The following is a 22,736-nucleotide window of genomic DNA, read 5'->3' on the forward strand; positions in this document are numbered from 1 at the left end:
TGCTGTCGCTGCAACAGACACGTTTTCGGGCCTTAATTTGCTGTAATTTTCTCTTCCAAAAATGATAGAGATTAGGACAACGTGACGGCAGTCTGTAAAGTTGAAGACAAAAGACGCCAAGCTGTCCTTTTTCTGCCTCACACAAAAGCAAAATCACCTCAATAAAACTTGCTCTCTCTCCTCCTTTGAAGCCAGCCCCTATAAATAACTTCCCAGCGGTATTACACGGTGGGACTGCAGAGAGGGAAAAAAAAAAAAAAACGAGCTAAGAGTGCCCTCTACGTGCAGGCCGGAGCCTCGTGCCTGATAAAATGTGGCATATACAGTCGTGCCAAAAAAAAAAAAAAAAAAAAAGCTCAAGAATCAGGCATGTCTCACAGATATCGAGCTGCAGCTGGACGAGCCGGCTCAAATTCTGATCGCTAAAACATTTTCCCTTTCACCTGCCTCTCAGACGCTGCATTTTTTATATATATATATATATATATATATATATATTTTTTTTTTTTTTTTTTCCCCCCACACGGCGCTCAATATGAAGAGCGATCTCAGGTGAAAGTCAGAGGGAGAGCTTCACGTTCCCGCCGCCCCTCTTTCTTAAGTGCAGTGTCATCAGAAGTTAAGTGGGAAGGCTGGCCGGATCAAAGCGGCTAAGCAGATCTTCACTGTCGCACTTCATCTCTGCTAAAGCCAGAAGAAACCCTGTCACAACCTCAGATGCTCAAAAAACGATTTCCCTTCTGGACTCATTATCTCCTCCCCCCCCCCACCCTCCTCATCCAGCGCCGGGTGATGCTACATGCGGCAGTCACGCTTGTGCAGCCCAAATCAAAGCACCCCGTTTGAAGACTTGTTTGGCTGATAAGTCTATTACAGAGCTGTAAAAACCGCAATTAGACGGAAAATCTGGAGCCGGCGTCAAAATCCCAGCTGGTCTCCGCCAGTCAGACAATGCAGTGGCCGCGTTTGATACCTGCACTGACTCACACCGATCAACCGAGCGAACCGACAACTCGTTCAACTATAAATACCCCACCATCGCAAATGAGTTGAGCTGGGATGTGGGATCAGATGGTCGCATGTTTGAACGCCTCGAAGACGTAAAGCGGCAATTATCTTGTTGACTTGTTGAGTTCGAGCTCATGTAAAAATAAACTGCATCCGTTAATTAGCTTGGTCAGCCAGCCTCTTGCCCATCAGCTTCTTCCCATACAGTTATGTGGGAAGATGAAAGGTTGTATGTGTTTTTGACTCGGGGGGGTGAACTTTCCCTTTAAAGGCCTTGCAAACGTGTCTTTTCTTTGTTTTCTCACTGCCGACCAAGTAATCATTATGTCTTCTCTCGCACCGTGTATTTCTGTCATTACCAGATAAACATCCTTTGACAGTCCAGTCTTTCAGTTTCTGTCCCCATTTTGATGATGTTGTTCTTAAGCCTGCATTAATCAATATTAACTTTAAATACGAGCAGTGAATCTAATCATCACTATGTTTACTGTGAAAGCGTCTCACAGTGATGAAGTGACACCCCCCCCCCTTCGGTTCAAACAATTCAGACTCGTCGTCTCTCAAAGAATGAGGATGAAGTCTTTTCAAAGCGTCTCCCTGACACTGAGCTACAGTGAGATCCAGTCAGTATAGTGGCAGCGCACTCGCAGGAGAACGAGCAGCCAGTTCTTCACTGCGCAACCTGGTGCCGGAGCAGACAGATGTGCTGATATGCCATCTATAGCCGCGGGCCTTTTCTGACTTCTAAAGGCTTCCGCTGTCAAAGTGGGGCGCCTGGGAGCGCATGACACAAAAGTTAAATGAAGGTTAAATGGAAGCACTTCAAAGTGGGAGATCTCCACTGAAAAATAACGGAGGAAAGGTTAATGTGTGTCTTGTTGAGACACCAGAGCAGCTTGTAGCTTTTGGGCACGGCGGTTTGAGGTCCAGCTCAGGTCAGAACGCCTCGGGGCGGCCGTTTATTGGTTTCGCTCACACGATAGCTGCATGCGGCGCGACAACAGGGCTTCACACTGATGTTGGGGAGCATTTCTTTCCTTTTAGAATTCCCCTTTGTTATAGCTTCAATGCATATTCTGTAGGACTAGAGGCAGAAAATGTTGGCTTTTGCTAGTTAACAGGCAGTTGGAATCATCAACCTCTGATCTGATGGATGCTCCTCAGTGATGACTGATAAAAAGGATGCTAAATACTTTATGTTGGTTACCAATCCTTTCATCCAGTACTTATGAGATGGGGCAAAGTTGGGATGTACAGGACAAAAGGAAAATTATGTATAGGTGTTCTGAATGGATGTGGTTGAGGGTTAGCTTTAATATGTCATACAGTAAAAGGAGCTATTTGTAAGATATGGCATCATAATGGCATCAAATAAGACATCCAGAAAGTCATAGCCCTGGTCAGAGCTGCTGTAAATCGCCTCCATACAGTATCCCCTTTCTTCAAACGGCCCTCTAGCTAATTAGCCAATGGTAGCTAGCTACAGCAAAGTATAGCTAGCAGAGCGCAGTGGTTGTCTGTACTCTCTGACTCAGCTGACTTTCCCACCTCCACAGGCCGAGCCATTACAGGCGCGATGTGAGCACGTTTGTCACAAGTTACAAAACCTGTCCAATGCACTCCGGCTGGAGAGATGCTGTTAGATGATCTGACACCTACTTGGACTCTAACTTGGACATTAGATCTTAATTAAATCAACAGTATCAAAAATACAGCACATAGCTGGGGCTGATTTGCGGCCTCTACACCTGTATGAATAGGACTGGATGTAAGTGCGATGGCTGTGAAGCATGAATGAAACAGTTGATGCCAATCGGCTCATTAAAGATCGAACACGTCAGAAGTGTTCATGCATTCACATTCAAGTCTATGCATACATAAATCCTGACAAAATGTGTAAACATTAAATACAATCAGTAGTTTTATCCTGTTGCCATCCAAATGCATCATTACAGTAAATGAAGTACGGAAATATTTCAAGCTGCCAGACCCCCGGTATGAAAACCAATGAATGTTCGTGTTTATGCAGCCTGTGTAAAAGAGAAAGAGCGAGGGGAGAAAAATCAGAGGGATGGGAGTGATTGGAAGCAGGTAGATGTAAGGCAATTACCAGCTCAACGCCACATCAAAAGAATGGTAACATCTCCGCTGGGACGCCAGCATCCCCTCAGTATTTAACCTATTATCACAGCATTGTTAGTGCAAGTGCAGCCGGCCTGTGACGGCTAATTGCCAACCGCCACGAACTCAAAGGCAGCCGACCTGAAACCGGGCGGCTTTACAGGGAATAGTGTTTGACACTGTTTTGAAGGTCAACTTCTTCTGCATTCAAACCTCAACAGGTCACCCCCACCCCAACCCCCCCCCCCCCCCCCGGGTGCTCGGTCCTGCTGAAACGCCTATCACAGGGAACTGGAGAGGCTTATTGTTCTCTCCTCTCCTGTTGACCCTTACCGCCCCATTAAAATCTAGCCCGAAACTCTGCCTGAGGGTCTCCAGCCATCATCAGCACGCGCAGCTCTGCCAGAGCGCTGCATACTAATGAGGCAGAGGAGGGGGGGGGGGGTGATGTGGTCTGGGGCTTTGCATCTTTAAAATGTGGGTGGGGATTGGTTACCAGGCAGACTTAATGACAGGCTTGATTGTGAGTGGGTCTGATGCTGGAGGAGTTGCGCTCTGAGTGTAACGGGAGCTGCCGGTCCATCCAGGTGATCTCGTGTGCGGACTGTTAATGGAAACACACACACAGATTGTTATTGGTCATTGTGCTGACTCGCTGAGGGATCACTGCATCCACCTCGGAAGTTTTTGTTGTCACCTTTGCCTCTCTTGTCAGCAGGGAGTCAGGGAGATGGTGATGAAGTTAACCAGGGCAAACACTGTCTGATTGTACACACAGTCCACAGTGTAATAGAGGGTATATGTATTTGCACCCTTACATCTATTCTGTGTGGCCATAGGGTACCACTGGGATTCATGGGATGTGATAGTGTAAAGTAATTTTTTTTTCTTGTTTATGTTGTTTCTACTGCTTTTTTTACTTCTGTATGACTTCAGTGTTAACAATCCCCTCTGCTGCTTCATATTGCAAACGTCCCCGTTGTGGGACTGATAAAGGATTATCTTGTCTCATCTTAAAAATGTAAATGTTGAATTTACACTTAATTAAAGCCACTGAGTGTTGAGTTTGAAAGTGTCCAACTTTGGCGCCACCCTGTGGTCGTACGTGAGGCACAAGGCACAGCAACACACAATGAGAAAACAGATAATCCAAAATGTACTAATTCCGACACGCCGTGGCTTTGAAAATCTTGATTGTGGTCAAAGGAACTTCCTTTAAAGCTGCACAGATTTTAAAGTCTGAATCAGCAGCAGCTCTAATGACTCCCCACTGAAAGTTACCACCATTTACCTGATGGAGATACGCATATGCTCCTGATTCATTCACAGCTTCACACTGTCATTGTCACTTATTGTCACTGTCATTTATTCATGACATAAAAAAGAACACTGCTTCATTACCTGGCCACCGGAGATGCTTTAGGTAGGTAGGTTAACAACTCATGCTCCTACGCTGCCCGGAGCGTGCTCCAGTCTGTACTGAGCTGTACCAAGTGCAGCTACTTTGCAGCTGGACGCAAGTTCCATTTCCAGTGTTTTCAGGCGACAGATGCCATCTGGAATGTGTGCACGACAGTCATAGTCACAAAGAATCAGTGCTTTCAAATTATTAATGCAGTGAAGTAACATGAGTACACTGTAAAGGAATTTACAGAAGAAACATAGAGATTTCAATCCAAACCACAATGTTTTCCTGAACCTAACCGATTATCTTTCTGGCCTAAAAAGGCTCCAGGAGGAGGTGGCAGAGGACAGGATGCCGGCAAAACTGCCGGCAGTCATGGACAATGTCAGTCACCCCGTTCTCAAAAATCTGGACAAGCTTAAGAGCAGCTTCAGCAACAGACTCATTCGACCCTGCTGATCTGTCCATCTATCTATCTATCTATCTATCTATCTATCTATCTATCTATCCATCTATCTATCCATCTATCTATCTATCAAACTGTTGCTGTGTGACATTTATCGCTGCAACAGAAGTTTTGTTTAGGGAGCACTGATATTTGTGGGTTTGGGAGATGCTGACCATTGGTCTATTCAGTTGTTTAAGTACAATGATGCGTTTGATAAGTGTGGGATTACTGATACATGAGCCCATTTTGCCCTTTAATCTAAGATTATTCATATGGTAATGATGTGATCATAGAAAAAAAAATGTAGGAACAACCATGCCTAATTTTTAGCATTTGACTCATTATATTTTACACATATCTGCACAAAATTATCATCTCGGCTCACATCTTACTGGAAGGATGAAAAGACAGACGGAGTCATGAGGCTTATTTGGATATATACTTTATTCTGCTACTGTGAGAGGTGATAACATTCCATTAGAGTTACAAAAACATAAATCAGTTTTCTTTACCCGTGTGGTACTTCCTCACTCTGACATGACGTCTGCAGAGGTAGTGAAAAGACTGACTGAACATCTGAAAAAGAATGCCGTACAGTAGGTTTACCCTGATGAGAAAGCACACAGTGCGTCTGCTACTGGAAGGACGTCGTGGACCGAGTCCACTGCCGAGACAAACTACAGTACAGAGGTCCAAACGTGTGAACACAACTGTCCTCAGAGGTGTTCGCACACAGATAATTGCATCCTTCAATATGTGCACAGAGCCCCATAAACACAAATATATAGCAAATATCATTAAAGACAAAATCATTTAGCTGTCTTGTGTTACTGCTTATTTGTTCATGTGTGTTGAAATGGTGTGAGACGAACACAGGTGTGAATTACTGGTGGGAAGCAACCAAACCAAAATAGGTTTGAGCAACACAAAAACTATTCTCCTGTGATCGCAGAAAACATTTTGAGCGGTCGGTCTAGCACAGTAAGGCACAGTTAGCTTAGCAGCCGGAGTCCTTCAGCCCTCCAGTAGCAAACCACCTTGTATACAGTCAACACCCATACATGCTGATCTCCTTACTACACTGATGTGAAAATAAAACACAAACAAAAAAAATGGAAGTTTATTCAAGCGCATTGCGAGACTTGCTTCAGCGGATTGGAATTTGGAGGCAGATGGAGGCGGAGAGGATCCAGAAGTCACAGAGATTTGCTTATTTTTCAAAATTTAGGTCTTTTTAAATGGAGTGTTGAGTGTAAAACGTTTTAATTCCAAAATAAATTGCTAGACAAATTATACGCTTTAAATATTCTGAGACAAAACACACACACACACAAAAAAAAAACTACATTCATGCCCAGAGCACATAATTCAGAGCCAAAACAAACTAATAAAAAAAAAAAAAAAAAAAAAAAGAAAACTCAGAATCACATAATTATGCAATTAATATTAATATGGCTTGTGGCTAAACACCACTTATTCCATCTTATTTGGAAAAACTATAACTGCAGTTTCTCCACTTGGTCCTGTAATGATTAATCCACCTCGTTTCTGCCTCGTGATTGAAACATTATGAATGTCTCAAACTCCAATCTGCTGACCTTTCTGTGAGCTAAACAGCGTGTGAGCTGCTAACTGCATCTAGTGGAAAGTAAGTGGCAGCTCTTCCGGTCTCTTATCATCTTAAAAGCCTTTACATTCTGCATACTGACTTCACACAAGCAGGGGGTGGGGAAACTACACAGCAGTTAATACAGCAAAGTTTCAGTCCGCTCGTTTCCTGAATTGAGCAAGAGTTAACGTGCGCTTACGGAAATAATACAAGAGGGATGAAAGCGTTTCACCTCCATTTTCATTTCAAACTCTCCGCTAAATACTGGTCTGAAGAAAAAACTCAAAATGAACCTCCGTTCCTAAGTATAATGTACACACGAAGAAAAGAAGAAGAAAGAGAAAGTATAATCGATAAGGCTATTGGTGCAGGTCAATTTCAAATCAAATCACCCCTATCTGGATTGCATTATTATAACTTACTACGTTAGAATCAACCCTATGAACCAAGAAACATAATAAAGTATTGCTTAAATTTGAGCAAAAAATAACATTATGGGTTTTTTAAATTTTTTTATTTTTTTTATTTGCAGTCCGGTAAGGTGAATACTGTAGCAGAACACATCAAACATCGTTATTTACTTCTGTCGTAACTCGCCTCCATATCGTGTCGACCTCTAAACCAGCAGCTCCCTTCTAGTTGAACCATGTTTACTCGCAAGCTCTTATCATAGATCTGATTTGGCGAGTGCGAATCATGTGATTTTCAGTTCACAGATCTTTGTTTGAAGTTCGAATATTTCACAGTATTCTACAGGAGCACAACAATTACAGACAAGAAAAATAAATAGCAAATATCAGATTACATTCTAGTTGTAATTCATTGTTTGATTATCTCATGACCCCCCAGAGTCATCTTCTGATCGCCAGGTTGGGGAGCTGCTGCTCAGCACTACGGTTGTTATATCTGCTCCGTGCAGATTGCTATTTTTAACGACTGAAGAGAACACGGAGGGTCAGTCACTCCTTTAAAAAAAAAGGAAGAAATTCCAATGGGTCCATCAAAACCATTACAAGGTGGTTCCATTTGTATACTTTGACATACAAATACAAAGAGAGAGTATTCATTCTAACAAAACCTCCACCAAAAAAAAAAAAAACAAAACAAAACAAGAGGAAAGAAATGTACTGACATCATCCATTACAAATGGAACCTTGCTTGGTCATTTCAAAGACTAAACGTATGAGAACGAGTGTGTTCTCCTGTTGAAAGCGACGCTTGGCTCACTTGTACCTTTTGGTCTGGGTGGTTTGGAACCAGCAGGGGGCAGTGTTATTTGGTAGAAAGTGATTGTACAACAGTCTGTCATTGAGTGTCATCATGTACAGTGGGCAGAGCCACCTGTGCATTCAAGCAAATGGAAGTAGTCCCTCGTCCTTTTAATTAAGTGCAAGCAGGATAAGCTAACATTCAGGGGGTTATTCATTATCAAAACTGTTGACAGGGTACAGACATGGCAATACAAAAATACTGTCTAGTATCGGCGTGAAATGCTGGTGAGCTACGTGCATGATGGGAGAATCTGAAGAGCTGAGCTTTTCTTCACCCAAATGAAAAAGAAAACAAGACCGGCTCGTCTCAAAGAAGTCAACGTGTTGAGTTACACCGAGAACAGAAAGTGCGCCCAAACGGCAGAGCGGATATTCTCAACAGTGTTCCACCGACACCCTGGGAGCACATCCGGACAAACACAACAGCGGCTGATTCCTCTGATTTTCACAATGGACGGTAGAGAGCCACGGCTACACAGCTGGATGATTCTGCATGATTCTGTGTTCGTGACTTGCTTTAAAAAAAAAATAATAATAATAAAAATGTGTTATTAAACGGGTTTGGCTTTGTCAGGACATCTGATGTGAGGTTTGGTCAGCGTTTGCGGCCGAGGCCTGGGAGACGAAAGGTGATCGACGGCACGGCGGGATGACATTTACAAAAAGGAAAAAACAACAACAACAACGACACATGGAATGGATAGATCTTCGAACAACACTGACACTTAGAGCAACATTTAGATGGTTACGTGATACGTTCTACGTTCAACTAGCACGTTAGTTTTGCACACGATACGAACGGTAAACTTCGATAGCATTCAGTTATAATTAGTAGTATCAGTAGTTTTTCCTTTAGATGCTTGAACGTACCGCTGTGGGTGTTAGTGAATTAGTTCATGGACGCACAAAGTTACTCTCATGTCTTCAACGCCTCAGATGTGTGAGGAGACAAATGGAGACTCAACTGACTTTTTTTTTTAGTTCATCACAGCGAAAAAGATAAGTGGATCACATTTAACACAACGGTTAATCAGCTTGGTATAACACTATCAAGTATTCACTGTACAACTCCGCCTGCATTCATTACGCTACATTTAAGGCAGTGCATCATAGAATGGACTCACACTGACCACGAGGCATACGTCCCCCTGTATGCCTGCATTAAAACATGAGATTATATTGCTCACGGGCTCTATGTGTAGAGAGAGAAAAAGAAAAAACACACTACTGCGCAGATGGTTTTTGGTCATTAATACCCTTTTTAAGGCCCACAGAGGAAATTACATTCAACCATAATTAAATTCACGGAATTGCAGCAATTTCATAAAGATGTTGAGGGTGAAGTATGGCCATTTCTCTTTTTAGTGCAGCATATATGAGTGCAATACGGAACAAAAGACGACCTACAGGAAGCATTTTGACTTGAAGGTATTAAAGTGGGACATTTGTGCAGGTTTTTTTTTTTTTTTTTTTTTCCTACACAACGTTACAGTGCTCAGGCGGCCAGCGTAATGCACTCGGACCAGCGTCACCAGCTGCGAACACATCTGTTCGTTATTTATGGAGGTGGGAATTTTAGAGCGCCCGGTTGCCATATTAAAACACAGTGCAATTAGGATTTTTTTGCGCTCTCGCTCGACACATACCACCAGATGGACCGAGCGTCTCCGGCGCACTGGGATTGCCAACGCTGCGTTCACACGGCGAGGAACACAATCAACAAGTCCTACAGAGAGCTGACTAACCGGGGACAACCGGCCAAACTTTTCAGGCTTTTTAGGCTTAACAGATGTCACATTTCAGCTCCTCTTTCATTCCCTTTTTTCGATACGACTACGCTGAGATTAGCATAAAATGAGAACAGTCGATTCAAGCCTTTTCAAATCTGCCCAGTTCTCCACAACATAGATGTGAAAGAATACAAGAAAAGACGTCTTAAAAGGACGAAGCCTGGAGAATGGGTAATTGTTTCACCGTGCTACAATACTTCTGATCTGACTGCACAGGTGTTGCATTCAGAGTCCCTAACTGCCCGCAATGTGCCAAAAGTGAATCTCTTGAGTTGCTCGTGGTGTGAACACACAGTTAGGAATCAGCATTATTCAAGAAGTCCCCAAGTGCAGACGCTGGCTGCTGTTAGAATAAAAACAGTGACCCGCCAGTGAGAGATTGTCATCTCTAACCACCGAGACATTTTTTCACCGTTTGTGGAGACGACAGCGTTCATTTTCAGTTTGCTGGTGCTGTTGGAACAGTGACAAGACGCTGACGCTGCATTCACAGCATATCGGAAGACACAGTGGGAATGACGCTTGTCGGTACAGTGTGGAATATTTTCACAGGTTGAAATTTTAAATCAACCATAAACAAACTGTGGCAGGTGATACTTCTCTGAAGCGGTGCTGATTGTCTGACTAAATGTACCCAATTTACTTATCAACATAGCATTTGATGCTGTTTTAGCTCTCGGTTACAACAGGTTACGATACGGGCCAAATACCTCCGACTATAGTGCCACATCCTGATCGTGACTGCCACTAGGTATCTTGAAAGTACCCCCCACCCCCCAGTTGCAGTCTTGTATTTACAGTAAATCCGATATGAGGTGAATGTGGCGAAAAACTAAATAAAGTTAGTAGTACACTGTTTTTCCCATTTTCCATGACATTTTCTGACTTTTGAGCCTCTTCACATGCATACAGTATCTTACAATTTTCTCTCTGGTTTATATCTCTGTTAGTCACACCTGACGCTCTTTGACATACAGACCTAATTCCTCACAGCTTCCTACAACACAGTTTGTTGCTTTGGCAGTTAGTTTCAGACAAGTGCAGAGGAGCCCGAACAGAGCCTGGTGGAACACCGAGAGGCACCTCTTGGCTTGGAGCCCGGTTTGATCGTGGTGGAGGGTGTTGTGAGGCTGCCACAGAGGTGAAGGTGAGCTGTTGGCAGTGCAGACGGATCTAGATGTTGGTTTCCCGCTGCATTGGTTCCTCATCCTTTTGATTTTTGTCAGCTGGCTCCTCCGACGCTTGGGCTTCCCCATCAGCCTCCTTCTTGTCCTGAACTGGGTCTGGATCCTCCGTCTCAGCAGGTTTGTACATCTCTGCATTCTTACGCTCACGCTCCAAGAGTCTGTAGTTGATGAAGTTCCCGATGAAGAGCCAAATGCTTGCCAAGATCACAACCGCCCCGCAGCAAAAATACATGTACTTGTAGTTTTTTGTGACATCGACCAGTTTCCCTGCAAAAGAGCACACGGTTTGTTTTTTTAAATGTAAAGTATCTGCACAGTTCTAAAATTGTCAAACCCCCACTAGTTTGGATTACGAATTCAGTGGGTGGCCACTTTGTACATACTGCACCTATAACTATTCCCATTTGAGCACAGGCCTGGTCGTGTCTGTATTTAATATGTTTTCAAGCTAAATCAGTTCATTTAAATGGAATCGCCACAGTCTTGACAATGCTCACCTTCAACTGAGAAGAGAGCCATAGAATCAAAAACAAAAGCAGCTATCATAGCTCATTATTTCTCTTGAAGTACTCCACGTATATTTCTCTCCCTATGCCAGAAAATAAAGCCATAGAAATAGTTTGTAGGCATTTATGGGACAAAAGTCACATCTTTTTGTTTTGTATAAGCATATTATCCCATTAGAAGCCAAGGTAATTGTCTCATTAGCACCCAAGCTAGCTCAAAGAACTTTAGCGACTGACGAGCACTTGCATATTCCTGACTGGCTAGCATGTTGACAATTAGCTCACTACTAACAGCTGACTGGTTCTGACATATAGTCATTAGGGATGGGCATTTCAAGCTATAATGCTATTCTCTAGTCTATATATAATTTGTATTTCCTGATGCCACATGACCTATTGAAATATTTAAAAATCATGACCCATCCCTAGTCACCACCCAGTTATAAAAAAAAAAAAGACTGTACTATTCTAAAGTGACTGGGTGATTTAATAATGTTGTGAGTTTATTTGATTGTCTCTAATAGCCAGAGGTGCAAATATTTCTTGACAGTGCTGGCAGTTAACACCATAGTAAGAGAATGAAATTTGCTGTCAGAAAGACAAATCGTACCTGCTAGAGGTGGCCCAAGGAGGACCGGGCAGCACTCTACAATGGTGGTGAGTCCCACAGCACTGGAGAACCTCTGAGGCCCGACCAGGTCCATCAGTGTTTCAAACAGTACTGAGCTGACCATGCCGAAGGCAAAGCCGAAGAATACTGAATACACCACCAGACCGCTGTAGCTCTCCACCAGTGGGCAGAGGATGTGGCACACCCCATTGTACAGCACGGCAAAGCTGAAGAAGTACTGGATCTTGGGCCGGATCCAGCGGGAGTTGGCTAGAAGCCCCATGGAGGGTCTGGCAAACATGTCAACGAAAGCCAGAATTGAGAGCAGGAAGGCGGCAGAGTACTCATCCACACCCATGTCCTTAGCGTAGGCTGTGAGGAAGACGATAGGTGCGAAGAAGCCCAAGAACATGATCACGTTTCCTGACAGGTAGATGAGGAAGCCGCGGTGCTTGAAGAGCGTCAGGTCCAGGTACTTGTTGACCATCTCCCAGGCAGTGCGCTTCTCTTTTGTTGTCGTGGCGATGACGGCTAACTCTTCGTCCTTCTTGAGCTTGCTGGGTGGTGGTCCCAGAGGTCTCATGAGGGAACCAGCCACACAGCAGTTCAACAGCAGGCCGCCCAGGATCAGGAAACTGCCTCTCCAGCCAAAATGATTGAAGAGGTACTGGTTGAGAGGAGCCAGGGTGCTGAGGAACACCGGACTACCTGCCATCGCCAGCCCGTTAGCAATGGGACGCTTCTTCAGGAAGTATTTGCCTATCATCGTCAGCGCTGGCTGCAGGTTGAAGGCCAGTCCAAGTCCTGTGAGAAAAGATTGACAGAGGTTCATTAAGACTTACTTGCTCACCTAAATAGGAAACCAGTTGAATAAATTTTACTTGCTAGCGCCATGGCTCTAAGCAATGTCAGATAGCTTGTTTGTTGGCCAAATAGATCATATTCACATGGCAACTACTTTGGGAATCTTGAATGTTGGGATGCTGCTTGTGTTCCAGGTTGCAGGTTGTTTAACACAATTCACGGTTAAATAACACATTTGATAACTAAAGTTAACATTCAGCCACTTCCTAGCTAACAATAGCATACTGTATGTGCATTTAACTTCCAGGCCTGAGAAAATGTGTCCTAGATGTGCGCTGATATTTTAGATTAAATTACACCTTTCTTATCATATCATGTAACACTTTCAAACAGTAATGTTAGCTTTTTTTTTTTTTTTAACATTTACACAACTTGCAGCCTTGAACCCAGTTGTACGAGACTTGAGCTTTCTACCCGGAGTGTGATATCAGAGGAAAATTACAGCTATGTGTATTTGGTCTATACCTGCAAAATGTAACATGCTCCCATCAGCCCTAGTGTTCAAGGCTAATAAGCAAATGTAAGCAGTAACGCTGTCACTACAAAACCAAGATGTTGAAGAAGCATGACTGTCTTGCTAAAACAGAAGGCCTTTCTTGCATATAGAGGCGAGTACAAAGTTCACTGGATAAAATGTTTAACTTTTTAACTTACACTTTTCAAAATGAGTTACGGATATTGGGATATTTTACTGTTTAACTTGAGTGTTTATTCTGTCACAAATCTGATTTTTCATTTGTGCTTTGCGAGTATTTTTGGTCCCCAGCAATCATGCGACACGTGTCCTTTGATTTTATTGCACATCCATGCACATGTATACATGAATACATGGACCCATATCCCAATATCCTTAACTGATTCTGAGCTGTGTGTAATGCTTAAAGTTACTACATCAATAAATATGAGTAAATCTGGGTGTGTTTTATCGATTATGTTACACATTTTCCAGTAACATTTCACTTCAATTAAAGTGCCATTAAAGCTTTTTTTTCTATTAGGCAGTTTTCTTTTTTTTATATTTTATCATCACATTTGTTTTAATCGACCTCCTCTAACATAAAATCACAGAGCGCCTCCCACAGTGTGGCCTATAAAAGCTCCTTGGTGCAGAACAAGACACACTTATTGGTTTGCGCTCTACATGTGGGTATTGATTATCTGATGGTTGGTTCATGTGGGTTTCAATGGGCCATGGATTTATGGTTACGCTGCAGCTACAGCAGTTCTCTGAAGAGATTTAATTAACGACAAATGAGGGAAAATATCAGCTCTCATGATACAACTACAGTTTTTCTTGAGTTGCAACCAAGCATATATAGCACATATAAGTGATGTTAAAGCAGCATAAATTAAAGCACAAACAACATTTGACTGAGTAAACAAAGCAAATGCTCTTCCCACAACAACAGTTTTATTTTTAACCTGCTATTTAGACGTAGAGGCTAATCTAATTAACTCTAAATGGACTTGAGTGGATTGAAATGGACTTACCACCGATAACCCCTATGCAGAGGTAAAGCTGCACCACACTGGTGCAGAAGGAAGCTAAGACCATACCAGTGGCACAGAGGCAGCCCCCCATCATGACGATGGGCCTGCAGCCGTACGTGTTGACCAGTATGCTGCTGATGGGACCTGCAGCAAAGAGAAAGCGTGAAATAAGCGCACATGTTGGGTGTTTACAGTAGCAAGGATCACTGAAAGGGAACGCGTAATGATTTAATCTGGTTAGTGCTGCATGCCAGCAGGAGCCATACTTCTATTTATAGCAGCACCAGGGCGGTTTCAATTTTTAAAGATGGCGCTCCCATCACCTCCTGTCACATCAGTTTAAGAGAGGTAACTGACGGTGTGCAGAGTGAGACAAGACTTTCACACGAGGGGCTCATTTTATGTTCTATAGAACGTTTTTTTTTAACACACAGGGGCATCAGGTAATATTCCATCCTCCTGCCTGTGCTTTCAGCGGCACAGTGTACAGAGGAGAACAGCGAACCATCGCATTCACAAGCCACAAAAAGAAAATGACAAAGCACTCTGCTTTTTCTGGCATTTGCTGAGTAGTGTTTATATTTAGCTGTGCCAGAGACGCTCCTGCCAATCTCTGTGACTGAGAGCCAGCAGCAAGTCTCAAATGTGGTTAATCAGGAATAAATCCCCAGTTTTACCATGTTATCTGAATGACTTCATTAAAAAATGAAAACAAAGGTCAACCTATAATAACATTTACACCCAAACTGTAAATGTCCGTTAGGCACAGCAACTTCCTGGTTCAGCTTTGATGGACTGTATTTTCAGTAGCAGTAGTGTTGGGTGAACAGTCTGCTATGAATTTTAATAGACATCAGGAGAACATTAGCTGTGTTCATTCATTTTCATTTTCAATGACTGATAAAAGCAAGGGATTATTTATTGCCTGCTTAAAAGGTGCAATATGAAGAATAAAACAACCAATTTCAGCATGGAGTAATGGCTAGCTGCTGCTAACTGTAGCTGATGTTAGCTTACTAGCTCGGTTAGCCGTGCAACATGTAAGCTTTGGACCAGGACAGGCAGGGGCTAGGTGCTTAGCATGCTATCTGTGGGAGACATCTCTGCAACAGAATACACAGACGTCACAATATCATAACTATTATTGATAACTTCATGTTGATAATTAAGTAACTTGAGGGTTGTCTGAGTTCATTTTTTTTTTTGTTTTTTTTTTTGCTTTTTAAAGTTTAAGAAACAAAGTTGGTGGTGATTCCATTTCTAAACCTACTGTACATTAGCTACTGTTGCTCTGTATTAGAGCGGTCGAGGCACCCAAGAACCTCCATAAAGTCACATTCTTTAGACTGTCACTGAGAACTGAGTCCTTCACATAGAAATCCATAGTCCAGCAGCATTAAATAACTTCAACAATGCGTCCACAGGCTCGCATAGGCAACAGGGAGAGACGGGGAAGGCTTCATTTTTCATGTCGCGTTACAATCCGCTTCAGATTGCTACAGATTGTTACGTTCTGGGTTTTTAAAATCAAACCCAGAATACATGATGGACAGAGGGAGCATTTCCATTTAAATTACAATGATGAGGCAAGTTTCCCCTTTACGAATGGCTCGACGCCTGTATTCTCAGGTGTCTCGGTGAGTGTTCAGTTCGCTGTCAAGGCGTATTATAAGCGACAGCTTAAGAAAATCGGATGCATTACTGGGGTGAAAAAGGCTGTTTATATCCTTGGGATGCTCACTTTGTTTTGAATCTTTTTAATTATGTCTTGGGTCACTGAATTCTTAAGTAAAATAAGTTTTGTAAGACGCTGCTGCTGCATTACTTTGTGCTCCATTGTTTACTTTTTTCCCCACTTCAGGTGTATAAGAGCATTTAATCCGTTTTGTATATCTCGGTACAAAACATCCTCTGAATAATGTGGCTGCTCAAAGCAGTTTTTAGGAATCTGTGCATCTCATAATTGACACCTTCCCCTATCCCTTTGCTGAATTTTAAGTACAGGAGGTGGGAACTGAACGGGGAGCGAGAAAAGTAATGAAAGATGTATTTTTTGAAATAAAGCTCTCATTACCAGCCAGAAGATGTATCATATTTCTGCCAGGCCCAGTGCAATTTAAAAAGCCACAACGGGCGAGGAGTCATCTGACTTAATTTGCTCCGCATGAATCTTTTTTCGACCTTGAGGAAAGTTCCCCCTCATTTGCATCCGCAGCAGTGATCAGTATTCTCGGGGGCTCGGCGGGACCCGAATCGGCCGAGATGAGGAAGCCCCTGAGCCTGCACATTACCTCCCTTGAAAAAGGCTTATCATCTCCTGGCCAGACGCGGCGTGGACTTCATTACACAGTGGACAAAACCCCGAACTAAATATAACCACCTAGATCCCGAAAGGGAATGACACATATAGAAATGTGTCTAACGTTTTTTTTTTCAGCGACCCTTTAATGTGAGCCGCAGCGAAGCGGCTGCTACAGTTCGTGATGTGAGGATGCCGACTATCCATCACACTTCAAATAGGATGAAGTCGACAGAAATGGAAGCAAACAACTTTTAAAAGCTGTTCCGCTGCAAGAGGACACAGACACGGTCCTCCTAAGTGACTGTGTCTGGCTGCCAACCCATTACATGGATATCTGCAGGGACATAATGGACGGAAACCAGCCTAAACCCGGTTCACTTAGGAGATAAAACTTTACACGCGGTTTCAGGTTGGCGTGGCGCTCTGACGTGAAGTCTAGAGCTGTCTGAGCAGCATCAAACTGGAAGATGTTAACATGCTGGTCTAAAGCGTAGAGAAGTAGGCCAGCGAAAGGAAGGTCACCAGTTCAACAATCCAGACTGACGAGATGAGCACGGGCCGCCAACTGAGCGAGGTCCTTTCCACCGGAGCTGATCAATGGCCGGAAGATGAGACTGTAGTTGCACCGGGAGCTTTTCAAGTACTGACTCCAAAGCAATGATATCAGCAAACATCCCCCCAAAAATAAAGTGGTTAACCGGCTCCGTCACAATGTCAGAACACAGAAAGTATACTTCAGTGTGCCTCAAATAAAAAATAAAGCAGTGAGAGTAAATCAATTGTTATTTTGATACTTGACTGAAAGAGCCCACATCAATGAGGGAAAACTGCAGCTTTAAAAGGTTTCTCTGGCAATATTATGCCCATTAGACTGGACGATTCACAGAACTCTAAATGATGCTGGTTGAGAAACGGTCCCTGTGCAAACTCTTTACAGCACGCTCTATGAGTTATCCAATCTACTGTAACATGCGCACTAAACGACTGCAGGGGCCGAGCGCTCAGTCAGTTTCACATGTAGTTAAATCCAATATCCAAATATTTTACATTAAAACATTACAACATTTACAGAATATGTTTCAGCTTGATGTCAAAGACCTCTATATACTACTGCTGCTACAGTGATGTGTACTGAAGTTAGCATGCTGCCATTCCTGTTGTACCTCAAGATACAGTGGTCTGATGGTACTGATTGGGCCTCTGATTGTGCGCACTGGCCCGATAGGACTGCTAGCTGCACTGCTAACTGAGCTAACAATTTAAAGCCAGCTACGGTTAGCAGCAGTTAGCAGGTACTCTGGTGATATGCTACCCTCTGTTGGGAGTATGGTTTGACAGGTTGCCAGTTCTTACATATTGCAGCTTTAAGTCGGGCATTAATGGCTTAAGGCAAAATTAAAATGAATGACACCAGGAACTGTGAAAAAACAACCATGAAAAATGTTGAGTGTTCTCTGTGGTATTATAAAAAAAAGAATTCCCTCAGTGTTTCGCCGAAACAGGTTTATAGGTTTGTTTGTTTTTTTTTCTTGTTTCCTCATGATCAGTTACTCAACCAGATTGCTCTACTTCATATTTGGCGTCCTTACATGAACCTGTCTTCCTAACACGGATGTGCAGTGTTTCCACGCCACCTCGCCCAAGGTCAAGTCTCTCTCTCTCTCTTTCTCTCTGTGTATGTATCTGGATTAGCGACACTGATCCAACGCAGACACGCTGCTGCCCGCGGCTTAAACCGCGTCATTGCACTGCGACGCTGGCTGCGCTGGCGGCATGAGGGAGGTGTCGCCTCGCCTGATGTAACGCTGTGAAGGATTGCACTGCGGCGCCGAAACATGCCCACGCCTGTTCTATTTACAAGGAACGGTTAATGAGGCTGAAGTAGTAATTTCCCAGGAACAGTATACAGCTTTGAACCACACCTGCTTTCCTCTCTTTCACAACGGTAAACATACATTATAACATATGATTAAGTAATATTGATGGTGTTCCTCTCTCCACCTGCACAAAAAGGATGTCCGCTTGTAGGGAAAGATGTTGATTTGTATGGTTGGTTTATGTGCAAATCGTCAGAGAGGTTAAGGTTATAATCCTACCAACATGTGTCTTATTGGTGGGAGGATGTTCAGGTATCAGGCTGACTGATGACTTTGTAGCGACAGCTCAGAGTCTGGGGGGGGAGGATCAGTGAGTAAGTATCTTATAGATCAATATGGCATGATATTTAAGCTTTATGAAAACATTTCCACATATCTAGTTTACATAGTTAGTTGATAAAGGATGATGGCACTCTGTGGTGCTGCAAACATCTAACACATCATAACTGAGCAGCTGTGATGTCTCATGTCCAAAAACGGGGGGCTGCAGCTACTGATTCTGTTCGTTATTGAGTTATCAATGATCATCTTTGGATTAACTGATCGTTTGTTCTATCAAATACCACCAAAGAAACCCCAAAGTAGTCCAACCAGTATGTTTAGCCAAGCCATGCAGGGCTGTTGTTAGGTGCAACGTTGCTTCGGGCTGAATGCCACCATCGACCCGCAAATATGCTGGCAACGAAAACACGGAGGTGTAATGGGCTGTGATGTTACCGTCATCACTGCTAGTTGTTAGCACGCTCATTTAGGCTCAATGACACACAGAGCACAGATACAGCTGAGGGGACCGTCGCGGGTTCCGCAAATATTCACAGCAAAGTGTTGAAGTTGAGATCTAACATGACGATGACGTGAGGTACGGTTCTAAACTGAAGGATTGGGGGGAAAAAAGTGACACCGTTTGTAGAAAACAAAATGAGACTGACTGAGGTCAGCAGGATGGATCAGGATAATCATACAACAGTTCAGAGATATTTAAGTCTGGGGGAAACGTGTCAGGTCACATTCACGTTGCACGCTGATGATGAAATAAGGAAGCTTCTGCTGAATTATTGGCTAATGATTAATGGAGACGAGGTGGGATTAGATACACTGACACTTCCTTCCTACTCGTTGTCAAACATGTAATTAGAATTGACTGTCTTATGATCTGTTGTTTTGCTGGTTTGTTTGTTTAATTTTGGAAATTAAGATTTTAATCTATAGTTAATCAATCTAACTATGACCTGTCTCTCTAACTAACAAGTTTAGGTGACAATGAAGTAAAGAAACGTCCTTTTGATTGGTGATCTGCCTCAAAAATACCCGATCGGAGCACCCTGAGACAATACCAACATTTATTCTGGAGACTGGGTTGGACGTATTCTGGACTGGCAAAAAACAATATGTCCTTTACAACTTTAGTATATATTTTGTAAAGGTGAAAACCTTGCATCTCTGTTCTGGATCATTTTCATTTTCATTCTTGAAATCAAAGCTCGCACACTGATCTCATCTCTTTGGTTGACATGCTTTTTATTTTAAAGTTTGACAGTTCGGAGTCACGAGCGCGGCACTGAACAGCAGTGATGACACTAATTTCTGCAATTTGGAGCAAGTCTATTAATATCTCTGAATGGCTGAGGTGTTTGCTCATTATCAGGTTAGCTTCACAGTGATGACCGCGCTGTGTAAACACACACACACAGTGGAGGGAAATTAGAAAGGTGCGAAACTTTCAAACAATGATTGCTTCCCTCCGACGCAAGAGGCAGAACAAGGGAGCAGATGTTTAATGAACAGCTGATGAGTGCAATCAATATGAATGAGTGAGCAACACGAGCCGATCGCTTGGTAACCGCGCACACTGACGACATGCAGCCATTGTAAGGCTGAAAACTGTGACAGCCGGCGCACACTTCGTGGAAAATGCTGCTCTCTTGGTGAAGTCAGAGGTGGGAGGAAATATTTTTATTTTGACTCAGGTAAAAAAAGTTAAATAAATAAAAAATTCTAAAAAAAAAAAAACATTCCGTTCTCAATATATATTTATATACATACACTATATTACCAAAAGTATTCGCTCACCTGCCTTTACTCATTCTATGAACTGAAGTGCCATCCCATTCCTAACTCATAGAATTCAATATGATGTCGGTCCACCTTTTGCAGCTATTACAGCTTCAACTCTTCTGGGAAGACTGTCCACAAGGTTGAGGAGAGTGTTTATAGGAATTTTTGACCATTCTTCCAAAAGCGCATTGGTGAGGTCACACACTGATGTTGGTCGAGAAGGCCTGGCTCTCAGTCTCCGCTCTAATTCATCCCAAAGGTGTTCTATCGGGTTCAGGTCAGGACTCTGTGCAGGCCAGTCAAGTTCATCCACACCAGACTCTGTCATCCACGTCTTTATGGACCTTGCTTTGTGCACTGGTGCACAGTCATGTTGGAAGAGGAAGGGGCCCGCTCCAAACTGTTCCCACAAGGTTGGGAGCATGGAATTGTCCAAAATGTTTTGGTATCCTGAAGCATTCAATGTTCCTTTCACTGGAACTAAGGGGCCAAGCCCAGCTCCTGAAAAACAACCCCATACCATAATTCCTCCTCCACCAAATTTCACAGTTGGCACAATGCAATCTGAAATGTACCGTTCTCCTGGCAACCTCCAAACCCAGACTCGTCCATCAGATTGCCAGATGGAAAAGCGTGATTCATCACTCCAGAGAACGCGTCTCCACTGCTCTAGAGGCCAGTGACGGCGTGCTTTACACCATTGCATCCGACGCCTTGCATTGCACTTGGTGATGTGTGGCTTGGCTGCAGCTGCTCGGCCATGGAAACCCATTCCATGAAGCTCTCTGCGTACTGTACTTGGGCTAATCTGAAGGTCACATGAAGTTTGTAGCTCTCTAGCAATTGACTGTGCAGAAAGTCGGCGACCTCTTTGCACTATGCGCTTCAGCATCCGCTGACCCCTCTCCGTCACTTTACGTGGCCTACCACTTCGTGGCTGAGTTGCTGTTGTTCCCAAACGCTTCCATTTTGTTATAATAGAGCTGACAGTTGACTGTGGAATATTTAGGAGCGAGGAAATTTCACGACTGGATTTGTTGCACAAGTGGCATGAAACGGTGGTTAACAATAACACATACCAAACATTTAAGCGTCTCCCTAAAGTAGTTATCAAAGACGTGTGAGCAGAATATGAACGGAGCCTGCCACTGTACGCTGAAATGCAATACAAAAAAAATAAAAATAAAAAGTCCTTCACAAAGAAATCCACAGTCCAGCAGCGCTGAACAACTTAAACGGATCGTCCGCAGGCTTGTAAAGGCAACCAAGAGTCTCATTGTTCATGTCACTTTACAATCCGCTCACATATGGCCCATAAAAAAGTGATTAAAACCTTTAAATCACAACAAACTGTTACATAGTGCTCCTTTTTAAAAAGGTGGGGTAGGTGATTCTAGAGAAAGGTATTTGATTGCCTCGCTCCCAGATCATGCTGTACCTGCGTGTTGTACCACATAGGAAAGTATCTGTTTATACAGGTGATTCTGGAAGGAGGCCCGATGTCTGTTAATGACCTTACACGTAGCCTGTGGCGTTTATCTACTGACATTTCCGCTGCTACTTATCGGTCAAAACATATACTGATACCAGTATATCTTACACTAGATAATATTGACGTAAACAGACTGCTGTTGTTTTCTTTGTCCGCCATACAACACCTAACTGAAAATCCTTTCAAATATGAGGCGATATTATTCTTCACCATCATCGTGGTCAAATCAACAGTTGTAATAAGTTAGTCTGATCTAAACCTGCGCTAAATCGGTTCTCTGTTCCTGGGGGAAGCGGTGCTGTACAATGCAGGAAATGAGCTTTCCTGAGGCCTGCTGTTGACCGGCGCAGATGGTGACAACAGCGGTAGATCGAGTGACAGGAGGATTACAGCGTGGACAGATGGCAGCCGTGGCACTGCCAAGCAGAAGGTCTGCACGGCCGGAGCCGAAGCGAGAGCCGTGCAGCGGGCGATCGCAGCAATACGGCGGTGAAAACGACCTGCCGGAAACACATTTTGACCCATGAAGCTCTTTCTCATTCAACAAGCGATGGAAGACCAGGTGGAGCGTCGCAAAATGAGCGTTTGAGCTCCTCGGTGTTGCAGGTGCGTGGCAGAACAAATCCCCTTATTTCAATTTGCACAACGGTTATTTTTTTTCCGTCTGAAATGGATTTATTTTGCGAATCAGCGCTCTAAA

General features: G+C 43.3%; 1 protein-coding gene across 3 annotated transcripts in view; it reads right to left on the reverse strand.

The window, feature by feature from the left end:
* Nucleotides 1-7,083: 7,083 nt before the first annotated feature.
* The window catches only part of LOC119032575 (monocarboxylate transporter 2-like), a 28,650-nt gene continuing 12,997 nt past the window's right edge, over nucleotides 7,084-22,736 (reverse strand). For 2 of the 3 annotated variants that reach the window (XM_037121918.1, XM_037121917.1), the window contains exons 3-5: nucleotides 14,311-14,454; nucleotides 11,956-12,759; nucleotides 10,826-11,106 (exon numbers count right to left, since the gene is read on the reverse strand). In XM_037121918.1, coding sequence (XP_036977813.1) covers nucleotides 10,826-11,106; nucleotides 11,956-12,759; nucleotides 14,311-14,454 — 1,229 coding nt within the window. Of the gene's footprint in view, nucleotides 11,107-11,955; nucleotides 12,760-14,310; nucleotides 14,455-22,736 lie in introns of all 3 variants that reach the window. The other variant, XM_037121919.1, reaches the window with a different exon arrangement.

This window comes from Acanthopagrus latus, chromosome 14 (genome assembly GCF_904848185.1).
Source record: "Acanthopagrus latus isolate v.2019 chromosome 14, fAcaLat1.1, whole genome shotgun sequence".
Taxonomy (NCBI): Eukaryota; Metazoa; Chordata; class Actinopteri; order Spariformes; family Sparidae; genus Acanthopagrus; species Acanthopagrus latus.